The 17,379-nt window shown below is 37.6% G+C and overlaps 1 protein-coding gene across 13 annotated transcripts in view; it reads right to left on the minus strand.

The window, feature by feature from the left end:
• The window catches only part of LOC105199486 (bone morphogenetic protein 1), an 899,375-nt gene that overhangs the window by 585,092 nt on the left and 296,904 nt on the right, over positions 1-17,379 (minus strand). For all 13 annotated transcript variants that reach the window (XR_005574951.1, XR_005574952.1, XM_039450099.1 and 10 more), the window contains 2 exons: positions 1,055-1,300; positions 761-981 (listed from right to left, as the gene is read on the minus strand). Coding sequence is in view for 11 of the 13 variants with exons in the window: in XM_039450099.1 (XP_039306033.1) it covers positions 761-981; positions 1,055-1,300 (467 nt within the window). In the remaining 2 variants the exon portion in view is untranslated. The remainder of the gene's footprint in view (positions 1-760; positions 982-1,054; positions 1,301-17,379) is intronic.

Consider the following 17,379-nt stretch of genomic DNA (forward strand, 5'->3'; position numbering starts at 1 on the left):
AGATTTCCTAATTTTTGGATAGGTATTAATGATCTTGTACGATAGCCACCGAGATCTGCGGACTTAACACCTTGCAATTTTTTTCTTTGGAGTATATTAAGGACAATGTTTATGCAATTATTCTTGAAAATGATCAAGATTCACGATATAAAATTACTAGAGCTGTTTAAAGTATTACAACAGAAATGTTAAAGTTAACATTATAAAACGCGTTAAATGCTGTATCGATTATGATGGTAACAATTTCGAGCAATTTATTAATAAATGTGTTAATAAATGTTTCATGAAAAAACAATGTTTACTTTCTCAACCCATTTGACATACCAAACTTGTTCAACAATATTCAATCCAAATTATTACTTTAATACTTAACATGGCGATTATTTCGTAAACGATGCGTAGTAACAATATTTTTTCAAATGTAATTTTGATAGCAATTATCTCTACTATGTAAATATGCAAAAAAAATTATAGGTACCTATTTAAAAAAACCTACGGTAACCTTCAAAACTCAAAAATGTTACAAGTAAAAAAAATTTTTTACATGCATTTTGTAGCCGATAAAAGCCATGTAAAGTTTTTTTATTAAACTTTCTTGTAACTTCAATCAATTACGAGATATCTGCTCGGACATTTATGGGCAAACACACTGTATATGAAAAAGGTATATAAATATAAATTCTTCTAAACTATACATATAATTCTTCTTTCTTTCCTTATTTATTTTACTACAAAGAAACATTAAAATCAATAAGCGTACCTCCAAAAATAGGTTTAGCGATCTCAAAAGTGTAACGTGCCTTAAAGCCACTGTAAACAAGCTCAGAATCAGAATGTAAGATAACTTTCAAGCCAAGAGCTCCAAGATTCGATTCCACCGGGCCTGGCGCAGTCGCGCCGCAGTATCTTCCTATCAACTTCTCCGTATCATCTCGATACATGTTGTAAATTTCCAGCCAGTCATCCTGGCAGAGTTCGTATCTGATAAATATCAGACAATATAGATTTTAATTAATATATAACGTAATAAAAGGTGTAATTGTGATTCACTCACCCATAACGTCCAGCTGTTACATTATTGTTTCTTGTGCGAACCTTAAAATGATCGAAAATCAGAGCAACCTGCTCGTTTGGCGTTGCCAAGAAAAAATATGTGCAATTCGTATCGCTTGGATAATTACTAGGATATCGTGGTGAATTAAATTCACCACGTTTACGTGAGGAACTACGATAAGTAAAAGTACAGCTGCCATCGGGTGCCGCAGTGCCCGGTATTTTGTATTCCGTTTCAAAAATGTACCTATAAATAATATAACAATATAATATTATATGGAGAAATTTATAATATAAACAAATCCGAAATAACAAAATACTAGAAATTTGCTAACAAATTAACAATAAATCGATTAAATTTTTACTACAGATCCATTTGTTCGTTTAGTTTTCTATTCAATCAGTTTGCTTACAACCTCGACAAATCTTGATGAAATTTGGCGATTATACTATGTCAGCAAATAGCAAATATCAAATATGTGCACACAGACAATTTGATGGCACACTCAAACAGAAATCGAGTACAAAAATTACAAATCTGGCTTGATTACTGCCACTAGTTTATTGAGATAGCATATAAAAAAATTTAATTATTAACCGAGAGAGTTTCCGGAAGGATGCCACGTGCATGTTGGGCACTTTGCCAACGTTTCGCAAACATTGCAGCTTGCATCACCAGGGTTGAGAGCTCTGATACTGAGCTCCCTTCGGTTGTGATGGTCCTTACATATCCTTGTTGCGTCGGGTGGGGGTAGAGGGGGGTGATTTTGTCAGCTAATCAGAGCGTTTTCATTGACCGGCCAGTCAATAAAAAACCTGGGAGAACGGTATGCCAAATAGGATTTACTTGAATGCCTTTTCGCGGTTGAGGTTCTCAAGATGTTTCAAGATTTCCAGACCTTCCCGATATTTTCTGGCGAAGTAACCTTGTGAGGGGCCAATATGGCAGACTTATCATACTGCACGGCATGTCCAGTCTCCATCCTATGTTCCGCCAAAGCTGATTGCGAAAAATGACTGTATTTGACATACCTCTGGTGTTCCTTGATCCGTGTACTGATCTTTCTCCCGGTTTCTCCTATGTACACTTTTCCATAGACGCAAGGTATCTTGTACACATTTGGTGTCTCCAGGCTTGATCTTTGATCCTTGGGATTAGGGAATAATTGAGCAATTTTTTTCGGGAGTTTAAAGATTACTCTGATGTTATGCTCACTCAAAATTTTGCCTATGCGCTGTGTTGTACCTTGAAGATACGGAAGAACAGCCGTCATTTTCTTTTCTTTTTCTTCATCGAGAGTTTTGGTGTTGTTGGGACTGGAGATCTTGTTCTTCAATCTCTTGCTTATCTAATTAATGTTCTTGCTGTTGTACCCATTCCTAGTCAAGGTTTGATTAAGATGCTGTAACTCCTCATCCAGGGACGTTGGTTCAGAAACTGTAAAGGCTCTATATACCAATGATCTGATAACTGAATTCTTTTGTGATGGATGGGTAATGGGAGATTGCGTAAAGATACCAGTCAATGTGGGTTGGTTTTTGGTAAACTGATGGCCTAAGGTAGCATCTCCGTTTCTTCGAACCAACACGTTTAAGAAGGGAATTTGGTTCTCTTGTTCTATCTCCATTGTGAACTTAATGTTTGGGTGTTGAGCGTTGAGAAAAGCGAAGAAGGGTGGGAGAGTCTCTTTTCCGTGGCTCCATATAACAAATGTGTCATCTATGTATGGGAACCACGTAGAAGATTTCAGGGGTGCGTTCTTCAGAATTTTGTTTTCGAGATGTTCCATGAAGATGTTTGCAATAATAAGTGAAACAGGGAATCCCATTGCTGCTCCAGAGGTTTGTTCAAAGAACTCTCCTTGAAACTGGAAGTAGGTTGAGGTTAGGCAATGTTTTATTAGTGGAAAGAGGTTGGCCGAAAGTTTGTCGGATTTTTTGATAATGTCCAACGTATCCTGGACCGGGACATTTGTGAACAATAAAACCACATTAAAACTTACCAGAATGTCATTGGGTTTTGTTTTAATTTTTGTAATTTTGTTCACAAAATCAGTGCAATTCTTGATGTGAAATTCATTGAGACTAGTGAGTTTTTGGAATGATTTGGTGAGATAGCGGGCCAACTGTTAGGACGGTACCCCGATATTGCTGACGATAGTGCGAAGGGGGACTGATTCCTTATGAATCTTGGGGAGGCCGTAAAATCTGAGAGACGACGATTCCCGGGGGGTAAAGTATTTGTTAGTTTCAGAACGGAGTCCTGCATTCGTGAGGAAAACGATTGTTTTTTTCTCTGTGGTGTATGTGGGGTTTCGTTTTAGTTTTCTATAAACGCTGCAATCTGAGAGCACAGCATTGACTTTATTGCAGTAATCTTCTTTGTCCGTTACCTCTGTAGCATTTCTTTTATTCGCCGGTAAAATTAGAATGTTCTTATTCTGTTACAAATTCCGGAGTGCCAAGCGTTTTTCTCTGCTGATGTTTTGACTGGGTGATTTAGCCTTGCGGAGGATGTTGACTGCTCGTTGTCTGATGTCCTTAATTGCTTCAAGTGGAAGGCGGAAGATAGCCGTTTCAATTTGTCTGATAATTGCTTCCGTAGAAATGCTCTTGAGGGTGATGGCAAAATTGTGTCCTTTTGAAAGTACCGACACTTTGGATGAGAACAGGACATGACATTTGCGAAACGTCGGCAAAGTGTCTAACACGCACATGGCATCCATCCGGAAACCCTCTCGATTAACAATATTAACGGCTACAAAAGCCTCAAGACTGAAATAAAACCCCTTAACGGAGAGGTTATTCTAGTGTCGGTAAACTTATTTACCAAATTCAGGAAGTCCTTGTATGTCTAACTGTGCTCTTTAGCATTTTTGAAACGGTGCCCATCGAGTGATTCCTAAATGCTTTCAATTGAAAAAAACCCCTTTGCCTTTCTTTATCCAGACAAAAATCATCTTTTTACAAGCATCCTTACGGTTAGTCAAGGAAGGGATCTCGGCAACCAAGAAAAGCATAGCCGGTACCTCCACAAAACTTTTTGGATTACACCTTTTTCTTGTTGACTTATTAAAGCCGGAGCTGCGGCAAACACTGGATCGTATTACACACAAGGAAGCCATCCGTTCTACCGAGGTGAGAAAACAAAAACAGCAGGAGAAATACAAGGAGATCTTTCCACAGGCTGGAACCCTATTTCCAACACACACAGTCAAAAACTTCAGCAGTCATGTCCTGTCCCCATCCAAAGTGTCGGTACATTCAAAAGGATACAATTTTGCCATCACCCTCAAGAGCATTTCTACGGAACCAATTATCAGCCAAATTGAGACGACTATATTCCGCCTTCCACCTAAAGCAAGCAATGACATTAGACAACAAGCAGTCAACATCCTTCACAAGGCTAAACCACCCAGCCAAAACATCAGCAGAGAAAAACGCTTGGCACTTCGGAATTTGTAACAGAATAAGAACATTCTAATTTTACCGGCGGATAAAGGAAATGCCACAGTGGTAACGGACAAAGAAGACTACTGTAATAAGGTCAATGCTATGCTCTCAGATTGCAGCGTTTATAGAAAAAACTAAAACGAAATCCGACATCCACCATAAAAAAAAACATTCGTTTTGCTCAAGAATGCAGGACTTCCTCCTGAAACTAACAAATACCTTACCCCCCGGGAATTGTCGTCTCCCTGATTCTACGGTCTCCCTAAGATTCATAAGGAATCGGTCGCCCTTCGCACTATCGTCAGCAATATCGGGGGACCGTCCTACCAGTTGGCCCGCTATCTCACCAAATCATTCCAAAAACTCACTAGTCATAATGGATATCACATCAAGAATTCCACTGATTTTATGAACAAAATTGCAAAAATCAAAACAAAACCCTATGATCCTGATATGGTTTTATTGTTCACAAATGTCCTGGTCCAGGATACATTGGACATTATCAAAAAATCCAACAAACTTCCGGCCAATCTCTTCCCACTAATAGAATATTGCCTAGCCTCGACCTACTTCCAGTTTCAAGAAAAGTTTTTTGAACAAACTTCTGGAGCAGCAATGAGATTCCCTGTTTCACTTATTATTGCAAACATCTTCATGGAACATCTCGAGAACAAAATTCTGAAGAACGCACCCCTGAAATCTTCTACGTGGTTCCCATACATAGATGACACATTTGTTATATGGAGCTACGGCAAAGAGACTCTCCCACCCTTCCTTGCTTTTCTCAACGACCAACACCCAAACATAAGTTCACAATGGAAGTAGAACAGGAGAAGCAAATTCCTTTCCTAGACGTGTTGATTCGAAGAAACGGAGATGGTACTTTAGACCATCGGGTTTACCGAAAACTAACCAACACTAACCGGTATCTTCACGCAACCTCCCATCACCATCCGTCACAAAAGAGTTCAGTTATCAGCTCATTGGTATACAGAGCCTCCACAGTTTCTGAACCACCATTCCTGGATAAGGAGTTACAAGATCTTAATCAAACCTTCACTAGGAATGGGACAACAGCAAGAACATTAATCAAATAACCAAGAGATTAAAGAACAAAATCTCCAGTCCCAACGACACCGAAACTCTAGATGTAGAAAGAGAAAGAAAAATGATGACTGTCCTTCCGTATCTTTAAAGTACAATAAAGCGCATAAACAGAATTTTGAGTAAGCATAACATCATTGTAATCTTCAAACCCCAAAAGAAAATTGCTCAATTATTCCCTAATCCCAAGAATCAAAAATCAAGCCTGGAAACACCAAGTGTGTACAAGATACCTTGCGTCTGCAGAAAAGTGTACACAGGAGAAACCGGGAGAAAGATCAGTACACGGATCAAGAAACACCAGAGGTGTGCCAAATACAGCCATGTTTCGCAATCAGCCTTGGCGGAACATTGGCTGGAGACTGGACATGCCGTGCAGTATGATAAGTCTACCATATTGGCCCCGTCACAAGACTACTTTGCCAGTTAATGTCGGGAAGGTCTGAAAATCTTAAAACATCCTGACAACCTCAACCGCGACATAGGCCTTCAAGGAAATCTTGTTTGTTATAGCGTTCTCTTGGGTTTTTTATAGACCGGCCGGTCAATCAAAACGATTGGCTGACCAAATCAACCCCCCCCCCCCACCTCCACCGAGCCCAACGGATATATAAGGATCACCACAACTGAAGGGACCTCAGTATCAGAGTTCTTAGCCCTGATGATGCAAGCTGCAATGTTTACGAAACGTCGGCAAAGTACCCAATACCCACGTGGCATCCATCCGGAAACCCTCTCGGTTAACGATATCAATGGCCACGAAAACCTCAAGACTAGAAGTTTTAATTATATTTTGCAGACAACTTACTAACATCTTCTTGTATAACAAATTTTATATACAACTTTGTTGCCTTTCTTGTCATTAAAAATTGGTAATATATTTTATGTAAAGTCTATTTTTTTAATTTTTTTTATTTGGAAAGTTACACTGTATTAATAAATATATGTTTACTTTCTTTTTCACTTGTATATTTTTGATCCAATATCAGTAAAAATTACTCTTTCTATAAATAAATATAGAATCCTAGTAAACATTAACAATAATATAACGTCAATGTTATAATTTAATTTATAAATATAATAAATTAAAAACGTATTTTTTCAGACTTCAACTTCAATTATTTCATAAATCTGATGTAATAGAACATTTTAACTTATTTTTTGGTTTCTGTTAAAATCTATAAGAAATATCTCTTCTAGTTTTAATTAATTTTCAAAACTTTTTTTTGTAATTTTATATAAAGTAAAGAAAACGTTAAAAACAGTACAAAATTGTATACTAAATAATATACCAAATGTATATTAAATTATCAGTCTTGCTAAAGTAAAAACTGTCATCTTTTTTGTTCCCATTATTATTCATACACTTTTAGGAAACATAATTTATCTTAATTGTTTATTGAGTAATATGATGGAATTGAAAGAAAAAATATATAAAAATACATAAAAAAGAAAAATTAAAACTTGTGTTGCATAACCGGAATACAGCACAAAATATGTAGTTGCAATATTACAAGAATAAATTGTAAAATTAAATTATTTCATGATTAAAACATTTCTGACAGCTTTATACAGCAGTATTTCTATGTCCGTAAATTGTTTTTAAAAAAATATTTCTTTAATATTCTGAAATATTACTAAAACATACAAAAAAATATTACATACATATTTTTAAAATATGCAATATTTAGAAAGTAAGGGAAGGTATAGCAAGAAAGGGTGGGGAGGTAAGATGGAGTATATCCTGTATCGCACTAGTTGAATGCGGGAATCACAATCAAGTATAAGCGTTAGATGCAGCCTCTTAGTCATTGAAAGTTATCCATGAACCAGCAAAATAGGTAGCTGGGTTATTGAGTTAGAATATAATTTATATTTTTTTACTATTTCCTTATGAGACTTTATTTCATTTTTTAACATTTGTATTAGATTATAGTTTCCTTGTCATGTGTTTCTGAAACAAACTTTAATAGACTGTAAGTTAAAAATGTTATTTTCTACTTTTGTTTGGGAAATTATTGATATCATTTCGATTAGACAGGAAGGGACAAGAAGAGGTAACAGAAAAATATTGTAACTGCTTGCAGCATGATTGCGCACCTGCCTGGCTATTTACCATAGCCACTTACAGCGCAATTCTTTCCTTCAGACAGCCAAGACAGATGTGCACAATCAAGTTGCACTTGCATCGAGCAGACTTATGTTTGTTAACCTCATCGAAAACTAACGTTGCTGCGTGTTTCGATCAACCTCTGTAATAGGCATGGGGCTTCTGTAAGTGGAAACGTTAGACAATAGAAAGAGAAAAAATATGAAAGGACCATCTTCATCCTTGTTTAATGTTGGGTGCGTATTGAGCTGAATGTAGCTGAGTGAGGAGGTATCTCTTTCTCTCGCATTGAAACTATTGGGAAGTCTCTCGTTCTCTATCTCTTTCTATTAGTTCACACATTCGTGGTTGGCTTTTCCACTCTATTGTAAATGTAATGGACCGTCTTTCCGCCTACCCCCGGACCGTCCACCGCTTCGTGTTGTCCGGCCGATCACCCGTCGGACAGCAAAAAAAAGGTGCTTAGCGCCAATAATAACTTCCAAACTCTTAGACACCGCCGATTCCCGGGCTCAAGCGAACTTGAGCTCCAATCAAGAGATCTTGGTCATCGGCAGAACCGACATTCGTTCTCCATTCACTGGTAACCACTCATGACCAGGGGTACGGAGTTCCATGCCTCTACCAAGAGCTCTTGGCGTGAGTAGTTGCCACCTGCCGCAACAACATTGCGGTGTTAACCGCTTCGCGTCGCAATCGGAAAAAGCTCTTGTTCAGCTGTACAGCTCGAATATGATCCCGCCGTGCTCGCACGCACATCGCCGTGGCCACGAAGCTCGGCGAGCCGCGCAATAACCCGCTCGCTTGTAAACAGGGATTTCGAATTCAGAGAAATTCGTCTCGGAATCACCTGTTTGTGTATATAGCCGCGTTATTACTGTCTCCGTACCCGCTTATTCTTTTATCTGTTCCGTCCGTCCGAGCGTTACCGAGCATTTTTCGCTATCTGTTCCGTTCGTCCGCGCGTTAATTAATTCTAAATTATCCGTTCTGTCCGTCCACGCGTCATCTTTATCTCGTCCATCTGAGTGTACAAATTTATAAACCTATCCGTTTCGTTCATCCGAGCGTTAGTGGCTTCACTACGTTTGTAAATATATTTTCATGTTTGGCTTTCAAATAAACTCTTGTTTAAGCTAACATCAATTTGCGCATCTAGTTTTCTTGGTGACCTCCGTCGCGTCCTCGTCCTCTAGCCGACCACCAGCCGTACGCAGAAAGTAAGGATGTTATATAATCTCTTTGATTTCAATTGACAAATGTTCAATTGGAAAAAGAACTTATTATCTACTACTTGAGATAAATCGTAATCTGCAGAACAATGAAATTGTAAGATAAGGTGAATAAATCAACAAGAACAAAACATTACTTTATTATAATTCAATACTGTGTTATGTAATATATTTGTTATATTCTTTTAATTGTTTGTTTACTGACTTATCTTCCTATATCATTCAATTGTTTAAAAATAAGATTGTTATTGAAAAACATTAATTCATCGACTGGTGGATTTGAGACATTAATTCTTTGATACGTGGATCTGAGACATTCAATACAATGTAACAATTTTTTTAAATTTATGTTATAGAAAATGTTAATTATTGCGAAATACCAAACAATATTATGAAAACTACTATATACCATCTGGTAGAAGACACTTCCTATTTTGTATTTATGTTTTTAAAGTTTATCTCATTTTGCTCACTGGAATGAGCAAATCTTGTCCTACCCGTAGAGCAAGATGGAACAGAAATGCCTCTTTTTTATTTCCTTAAATAAAGAGACGCAGTAGCGGCACGCGCCATGTATATTTTTTTTTGTTCTTCCACGTAAAACATGCTACTGTGTATCATTTACAGGAAGGAACACAGTTTTTTATAAATAAGTGGATGTTTTTCTTAAACAAATTAATGGTAACAGAAAAAAATATAGTGGGGGAAAGTATCGAGTTTTCCGAATACAATGACACAAGAATGATGTCCGTAAGTGCATTCGATGCTGAGATATAAAATATGCATGTATTTTTCAGCCCAATTTATATCATTCAGATTCGTCGTCGTCATCGTCGTCGTCACAAAATTTCGGTTTATCCCCTTTGGTCCAAGTATACACAACCCGAATGGGGAACTGTAAGAGGATGAATCCAACGGGGGTGAATAATGTTCCTCGAATACTCTAACATTGATTTTTGGTACCAACGCCTATAAAGTTATTCAATGATAATTTTGTAAAATTTCAAATTTGTCCACTTTTAGTTTTGAAAAGATATAGGAATAAATATGAAAAATATTTTAAATACTTTGTCTCTCTTCTTCTTTGTTTCTCACTATCTCCTTCGCTTACTTTCGTTTTTCTTCTCTCTCCCTCTCTCTCTCTCTCTCTCTCTCTCTCTCTCTCTCTCTCTCTCTCTCTCTCTCTCTCTCTCTCTGCGTTCTTAGAGGGTCTGCTCTAGAACGCCAATAAACGCTTTGTCTGTCTGTCTGTCTCTCTCTGTCTCTCTTTCTCTCTCGTTTTCTCTTGCTCTCTTTCACTCTCCCTTGTTCTCTACTGTTTACTCTTATTTTCTCTTGCTTTTTTTCGCCCTCTATCACTCTTCTTCGCTCTATCTCACTCTCTACCGCTCTCCTTCGGTTTCTCTCGCTCTTTATCGCTCTCCCTTGCTTTCTAGCACTCTCCTTCGCTCTCTCTCACTCTTTAACGCTCTTCCCCATTCTCTACCGCTCTCTCTTTTTCTCTCTCTGCAGAGAAAACGTGGATCACATCACTCCCTCAAAACACTAAGTTTTCATTCGTTAACAATGAGAAAAGGCGCAAAATAAGTTGTTTAAAATTAGAGAATAAAACGTAGGAAATGCGAGTCAAACGCGGTAGTTAGTGCGTCAATAATAATAGTACATGTATTTCGTTTTTAGTACATAAAGATGCATAAAAATATCGGACGCGTTTTGACTACCCTTGAAGTCATTCTCAACGATTCAAAATTAACGTTGTATTAAGAGCTGTGTAGAGTAGTGATTGCGTTGATTGACAGGAAAGAACTTCCACTATTCAGCACGTTGTCTCCAACTTAAAAATAAGAAATTGACAAGTCGTAACGTAGCTTCCACATGTTCAAAAATTGAAAATAGTGATCCATCAATGTTGACAATCAAGATGGACAAAACGAACGATCATGTCATAATCTGTAGTGAGCAGTGGTAATGAATCATCGGAAATTAGAAAATAAAATTATCAAAAAATTCACTAGCGACTGCTAAAATCAAGGCCTTTAAATTGACATCAAGTATGTAAGATAATAAATAACACAGATCTTTAAATGTGAACATTATAAGTCAGACATACAACCAAATAAATATAATAAATACAATAAATAATAGCACAGAAATAGTCGATGTTTCCTTGTCAATGGTACAAATACAAATGAGAAAGAAATCATAGCCAATATATATACGAAAGGTCACAAAATCATTATAACTTGTTTAAGATCGCGGAATAGGCATGATCGAAAAAGTCTGTATCTGTTTGTAAATTCAAGCGCTTTCTCTGATATTTGAAGTGTTCTTCTAAAGTAAGTCGTTTAAAAATGTTCTTCTCAAGAACTCGTACATTGTCCCAATCAAAATCATAACCGCAATACAACTTGTGATTCGTAATAACAGAATTAATTGTTGTGTTTCTGCAAATATGTTGACGGTGTTCAGACATTCTAGTGTTTAATTGTCTCCCTGTCTGGTCCACATAGGAAACATTACAATCCTTACATAATATTTTGTAAACTACATTTTTTTTAGACGTGTTTTGAAGAGGATCTTTATAAATTGTTTAAGTTACGCCGTCATAAACCGGAGATAGTTGTAAAAGTTATTTAGCCCGAAAAGTTATTTGGCGATATGTAAATGAGAGAAGTGAATTTATTGTTCGAGACATCGAAGTCTCACAAGACAATGGACATTTATACGTAAACACAATAGTGTTGACGTGTGAAAATAGATCATAAGCGACTTATCACTTACAATGATATTAGCCGTTTCGGCCGGGAAAAGAAAAAAGAATACTATGAAAATACGATACATCTTAGATCTATCGGAGGAAATTCTACGACTATGTGGAAAACCTTGAAAGAAATAATTAGGGGCAAGCCAGTATAAAGAAAGTAAGAAATATAGATTTTGAGATTTTAGGCGATACCGAAGGGTGCAACATAGCTGATAAAACTCCTTTACAACGACATGCGGGGCTCTGCCGTGGCAGACCATCCCTTCCCTAGTTTCTCGTGAGACCAACAATGGATCTGAAAACAATTTCAAAGAGGGGGTTGCCACTCCGAGTGCATCATGTGAGATAGAAGTAGAAGAGGCAGCAACTGCCCCCACGACCATCCAAGAGGGCAGCGTCACGTGGAGGATACCGCTCTGTTACATGAGTCTGTCGAACGACTCAAGCTGGGCCACAAATGCCTTAGCGGAGCTGTGCGAAAGAGGCTAAGGTGGGTCTTGAAGCAAAGGATTCTTGAGAACTAGGCAAGGACTCAAACCGCCCAGCCAGTCAATCCAGAGGGTAAGGGTACCAAACAGACCCGGCTGCCAACAAAGAAACCTCTCGAAGTGTCATACTCCGATTTTAATGAAACTTTACACACATTTAGGTAACATAATTAGATGATTTTAAAAACTATCAGTTGCGGCGCATATTCGGTTTTAAGGGGTGATATCATCCCTTATGTGTATAGCGGTTTTCAGCTTTTTTCGTTATATCTCGGAAACTATTCGAGATATCAAAAAATGTTTTATACAAAAAATTTACAATAAAATTACCTTTATTTATTCACGTTAAAAACATTTTTTTTTAAATAATTATTTAAACAAATTTTTTTTAAAATAATTGTTTAAAGAATTATTCTGATAAAATATTATTGACAAGAATAAATTGAGGTAATTTTATCGTAAAACTTTTGTATTAAATATTTTTTATATTTTGAATGGTTTTCGAGATATAGCGTGAAAAGCTAAAAATCGCTTTACACATGAGGATTAATTTCACCCCTTAAAACCTATATTAGCAGCAACTCATATTTTCTAAAATCATCTAATTATGTATGTAAAGTTTTATTAAAATCAAGATGTGACATTTCGTTTCTTGGTAATAAAGCTTTTAAAACTTTTTAAGAAAAGTATTAATTATTCAGAAAATGATAAAGTGCTATCATTTCCACACCACCTGCCATGAGGTAGATTAGCATAGCGCGCTCATTTTATAGTAGTTTCCCCCGTAGGCCTAATCCACTCTATTCCATTCTCTATTCTTTAATGCACGAATTCCAAATACCATCCTTATTCTCTCAAAAGATATATTATTATTACATAAAAATTTACCCAACTTTTATATGACAAAATATCTTTTATGTTATAATGCTACAAAATAATAAAATTTTTTTATTTTAAATATGCACGAATTTTGATATTTCCATGGTATCAAGATGACTTACCGTGCCATATATTTCCTGTAATGTATGAGAACGTTTTTTATTATAAACAGCGATAAATGTATTATATTGATTATTTTATAACCAATTGTAAATCTTGCTATTAATACTAACGTGATGATTATATGACAAAGTGTTGGCAATTATGATATTCTTCAAAAAAATGCTCCATACAAAAATATTTCTTGCACCAGGAACATTGTATTATAGCAGATGCACCACATATGAAGCAGAGTGGTATTTCTTGAATATCCTTTCCAAAGAAACAAAAATCGACTGGATTTTCGAAATGTGACGGCTGTTTCTTGATGTATCCACTTTAAATTTTTAAACCAGGCATATTTAAAAAGATTATGAAATCGCGGAGAAGATAGCTGTATATGCGTTAAAGATTGCAATTTGATGATATTATGTCTCAAATATAAATTAATATCATAATTTAATAACATAACGCGATCACTGAATTTTAGTGCTATTGTGTTTAGTGTTGTTAGATTCTTAGAGCGGACATTGTCCTATCAATCTTGCAAGAATTTATTCCAAAAAGAGATAAAGATATACAGATTTTAACTATACCAAAGAAAACTGCAGGAATGATTCAACTTCTTGATGTTTATAGATTTAGAATTTGGAAAAACTTTGTGAGAACATTCAGTGATCGCGTTATGTTATTAAATTATGATATTAATTTACATTTGAGAAATAATATCATACATTTGAGAAATTGCAATCTTTAACGCATATACAGCTATCTTCTCTGCGATTTCATAATCTTTTTAAACATGCCTGGTTTAAAAGTGGATACATCAAGGAACGGCCGTCACATTTCGAAAATCCAGTCGATTTTTGTTTCTTTGGAAAGGATATTCAAGAAATACCACTCTGCTTCATATGTGGTGCACCTGCTATAATACAATGTTCCTGGTGCAAGAAATATTTTTGTATGGAGCATTTTTTTGAAGAATATCATAATTGCCAGCACTTTGTCATATAATCATCACGTTAATATTAATAGCAAGATTTACAATTGGTCATAAAATAATCAATATAATACATTTATCGCTGTTTATAATAAAAAACGTTCTCATACATTACAGGAAATATATGGCACGGTAAGTCATCTTGATACCATGGAAATATCAAAATTCGTGCATATTTAAAATAAAAAAATTTTATTATTTTGTAGCATTATAACATAAAAGATATTTTGTCATATAAAAGTTGGGTGAATTTTTATGTAATAATAACATATCTTTCAAGAGAAAGAGGATGGTATTTGGAATTCGTGCATTAAAGAATAGACAATGGAATAGAGAGTGGATTAGGCCTACGGGGGAAACCACTATAAAAAAAGCGCGCTATGCTAATCTACCTCATGGCAAGTGATGTGAAAATGATAGCATTTTATCATTTTCTTAATAATTAATACTTTTCTTAAAAAGTTCTAAAAGCTTTATTGCCAAGAAACAAAGTGTCACACCTTGATTTTAATAAAACTTTACATACATAATTAGATGATTTTAGAAAATATGAGTTGCTGCTAATATAGGTTTTAAGGGGTAAAGTTAGTCTTCACGTGTAAAGCAATTTTTAGCTTTTCCCGCTATATTTCAAAAACCATTCAAAATATAAAAAAAATGTTTAATATAAAAGTTTCACAATAAAATAACCTCAATTTATTCTTGTCAATAATATTTTTTTAGAATAATTCTTTAAACAATTATTTTCAAAAAATTTGTTTAAATAATTATTTTAAAAAAATGTTATTAACGTGAATGAATAAAGGTAATTTTATTGTAAATCTTTTGTATAAAACATTTTTTGATATCTCAAATAGTTTCCGAGATATAACGAAAAAAGCTGAAAACTGCTATACACTGTGACGATGCAACTTGCGTTCGTTGTCCGTCACAAGGGCCATATGGCCTGACCGCAAAACGCGATACGGATGCTGCATCCTTCCGGCTCGGGAGCAGGCGCAATTCCGTTGGCGCGACCGTTTAAAGGGCCTCGCACATGAAATGCATAACAGAGCATAAGCATAGCATAAGGCTTCTGGACCAATGGAAATCTTATGTAAATCAATATGGCGACTTTATGCTGGATATTCATTGGTCCATCGGTTTTATGCTGTGCTTATGTTATGTTATGCATTTCATGTGTGAGGCCCTTAAGTGTGTGTGTTCATCTTTGTGCCGTCCCTGCGCCCACTATTAAGTTCAAGTAAGCGGTAGGTCCGTCAAGGAGAGAGACGGTGACTGCGGGAAAACGTCTTGTACGGGTAAAATGTCTCGTCCACCCACAGGCACCGGGAAGAAAGCAAGAATCCAGGAACATCGCCGAGGGATGTACGGAGCACCCCGAGACGCGGGGGCTCGCAGGTTGTACTGCTCACACTGTCCCTTTTGTTTGCCGCCAAACAAAAACCGTGTCTGTCAGGAGTTCATTTTTCAGGAACGGCAGAGTTACGATTCCGCAGGCGGAAGTTGTGCGAAGCTAAAAGGAGGAAACGAAAACGAGGCAATATCGAGAACCGGGCAGAGAAGGCACCACGGGCCTGAGGCGGCGGCCACCACCGGAGATAAGGCCGTTATCAGTTCCCGGGGAGGCCAAGAATTACCTGCCGAATTTGGGCCTCGCGCGCTGTCGACGTCAGAAGCAAAGAGCGATAGAATAATGCGCACACCGCCAGGATCTAGCCGCCTGATAATAGCCAATGCGGAAGCGGCAGCGGCGATAAGTGGGGCGCGATACCGTGGGGCTCCCGCAGGATTGAGGATCGATACTCACTTGTGCTGTGAGCGTGTCCCAAACCGGAGAGCAGAACACCAGAAGCTAAGTCACGAGAGGACGCAGAAAGAGGTTCCGTGCCACGCCAAAGGGTGAGACGAGCGCAACTCAAGTATTGTAAAGTCACCGATTTCGCGATCGAGAACGAGTGACGTCGCGACTGACAGGATTAAGTAGAGTCCACTCCGTACGGTCACGTATTTGCGTGTAATATTGTAAGCGTAGCCGTTGTTACAGCCCCGACGTTGCTCGCCCGATCCCGCCGTATTAATGCAGTTTCTTTAGTTTCGATATTTGCGCCTGTATCGCCACAGCCAAGCCGTCGTCGTGTCGTAAGTTTATGTAATTGTACGTGTGTGAGTTTTGTCTGATTTCGCGGGTTGAACGTAGCTCAATTACGGTAGTAGCGGTGAAAGAAAATGCGAGATCTTTCGGCTAGCGTGTGCATGACTCCCTTCGCGGAATTCCGCCTTGATGTGTGCACTTCTCCCGCGGTGACCGCCTCGCCGAGGCGATTGAATCGTTACGCTTATGACTGCCGTACGATACCGTCCGATTACTAAGCCGTTTCAAGTAACATTCCGCGAATCTGTACCGCATTCCGCACGCTGGTAAACCGCGTGCGAGGTTTTATAGTTTACTAACCCAAAAACTCCAAATATACGTTGTTATTCTCTTTGTTAATTCTTGCCTCGTTATTCTGCGATTCTCCCTTGCTCCCCCAATCACCACCTGCCCGCACCAACCCACCCCCACGCCTCTACCGACTTAGCGGGGAGCTGCCGGATGGTCGTATCGTCACCGCCCATGGTAGGTACGTTAAGGTAGAGTCGCGAAATTAATGAGCCGAAAAGAGTGGCACGCTCTCTTGTGCCTGGCGCCCAGTTCCGTCCGCTAATAATTATTTGAAAGAAATAACTACCGCGTTCCTGAGATTCGCCGTGAGCGGGCGAATGAAACTTGTGTCAGGTGCGTAAAAACACCGTCACAACACATAAGGGATGATTTCACCCCTTGAAACCGAATACGCGCCGCAACTGATAGTTTCTAAAATTATCTAATTATGTTACCTAAATGTGTGTAAAGTTTCATTAAAATCGGGGTGTGACACTTTGAGAGGTTCCTTTGTAAAACCCGAAACCTACGGGTGTAGAAGCACTCCGGGACACCTTGACGGCGCCAAAGGTCACAACCCCTATCATCTTTAAACAAGCAGTAGAGGGCAAAAAAGTGGGGATCCTTCATCAGAGGTACCTAGAGGAGTGTTTCTCAAATGATTAAATAAAGGTCATTTAGGAGGTCATCCTCCAAAAAATCATGGATCAGGAAAAAAATTCTGTGAAGCCTAAGTTTCTGGGCTCTACATACAGGGCTGGTTGGATGCTTC

The sequence above is a fragment of the Solenopsis invicta genome, chromosome 5 (genome assembly GCF_016802725.1).
Source record: "Solenopsis invicta isolate M01_SB chromosome 5, UNIL_Sinv_3.0, whole genome shotgun sequence".
NCBI lineage: Eukaryota > Metazoa > Arthropoda > Insecta > Hymenoptera > Formicidae > Solenopsis > Solenopsis invicta.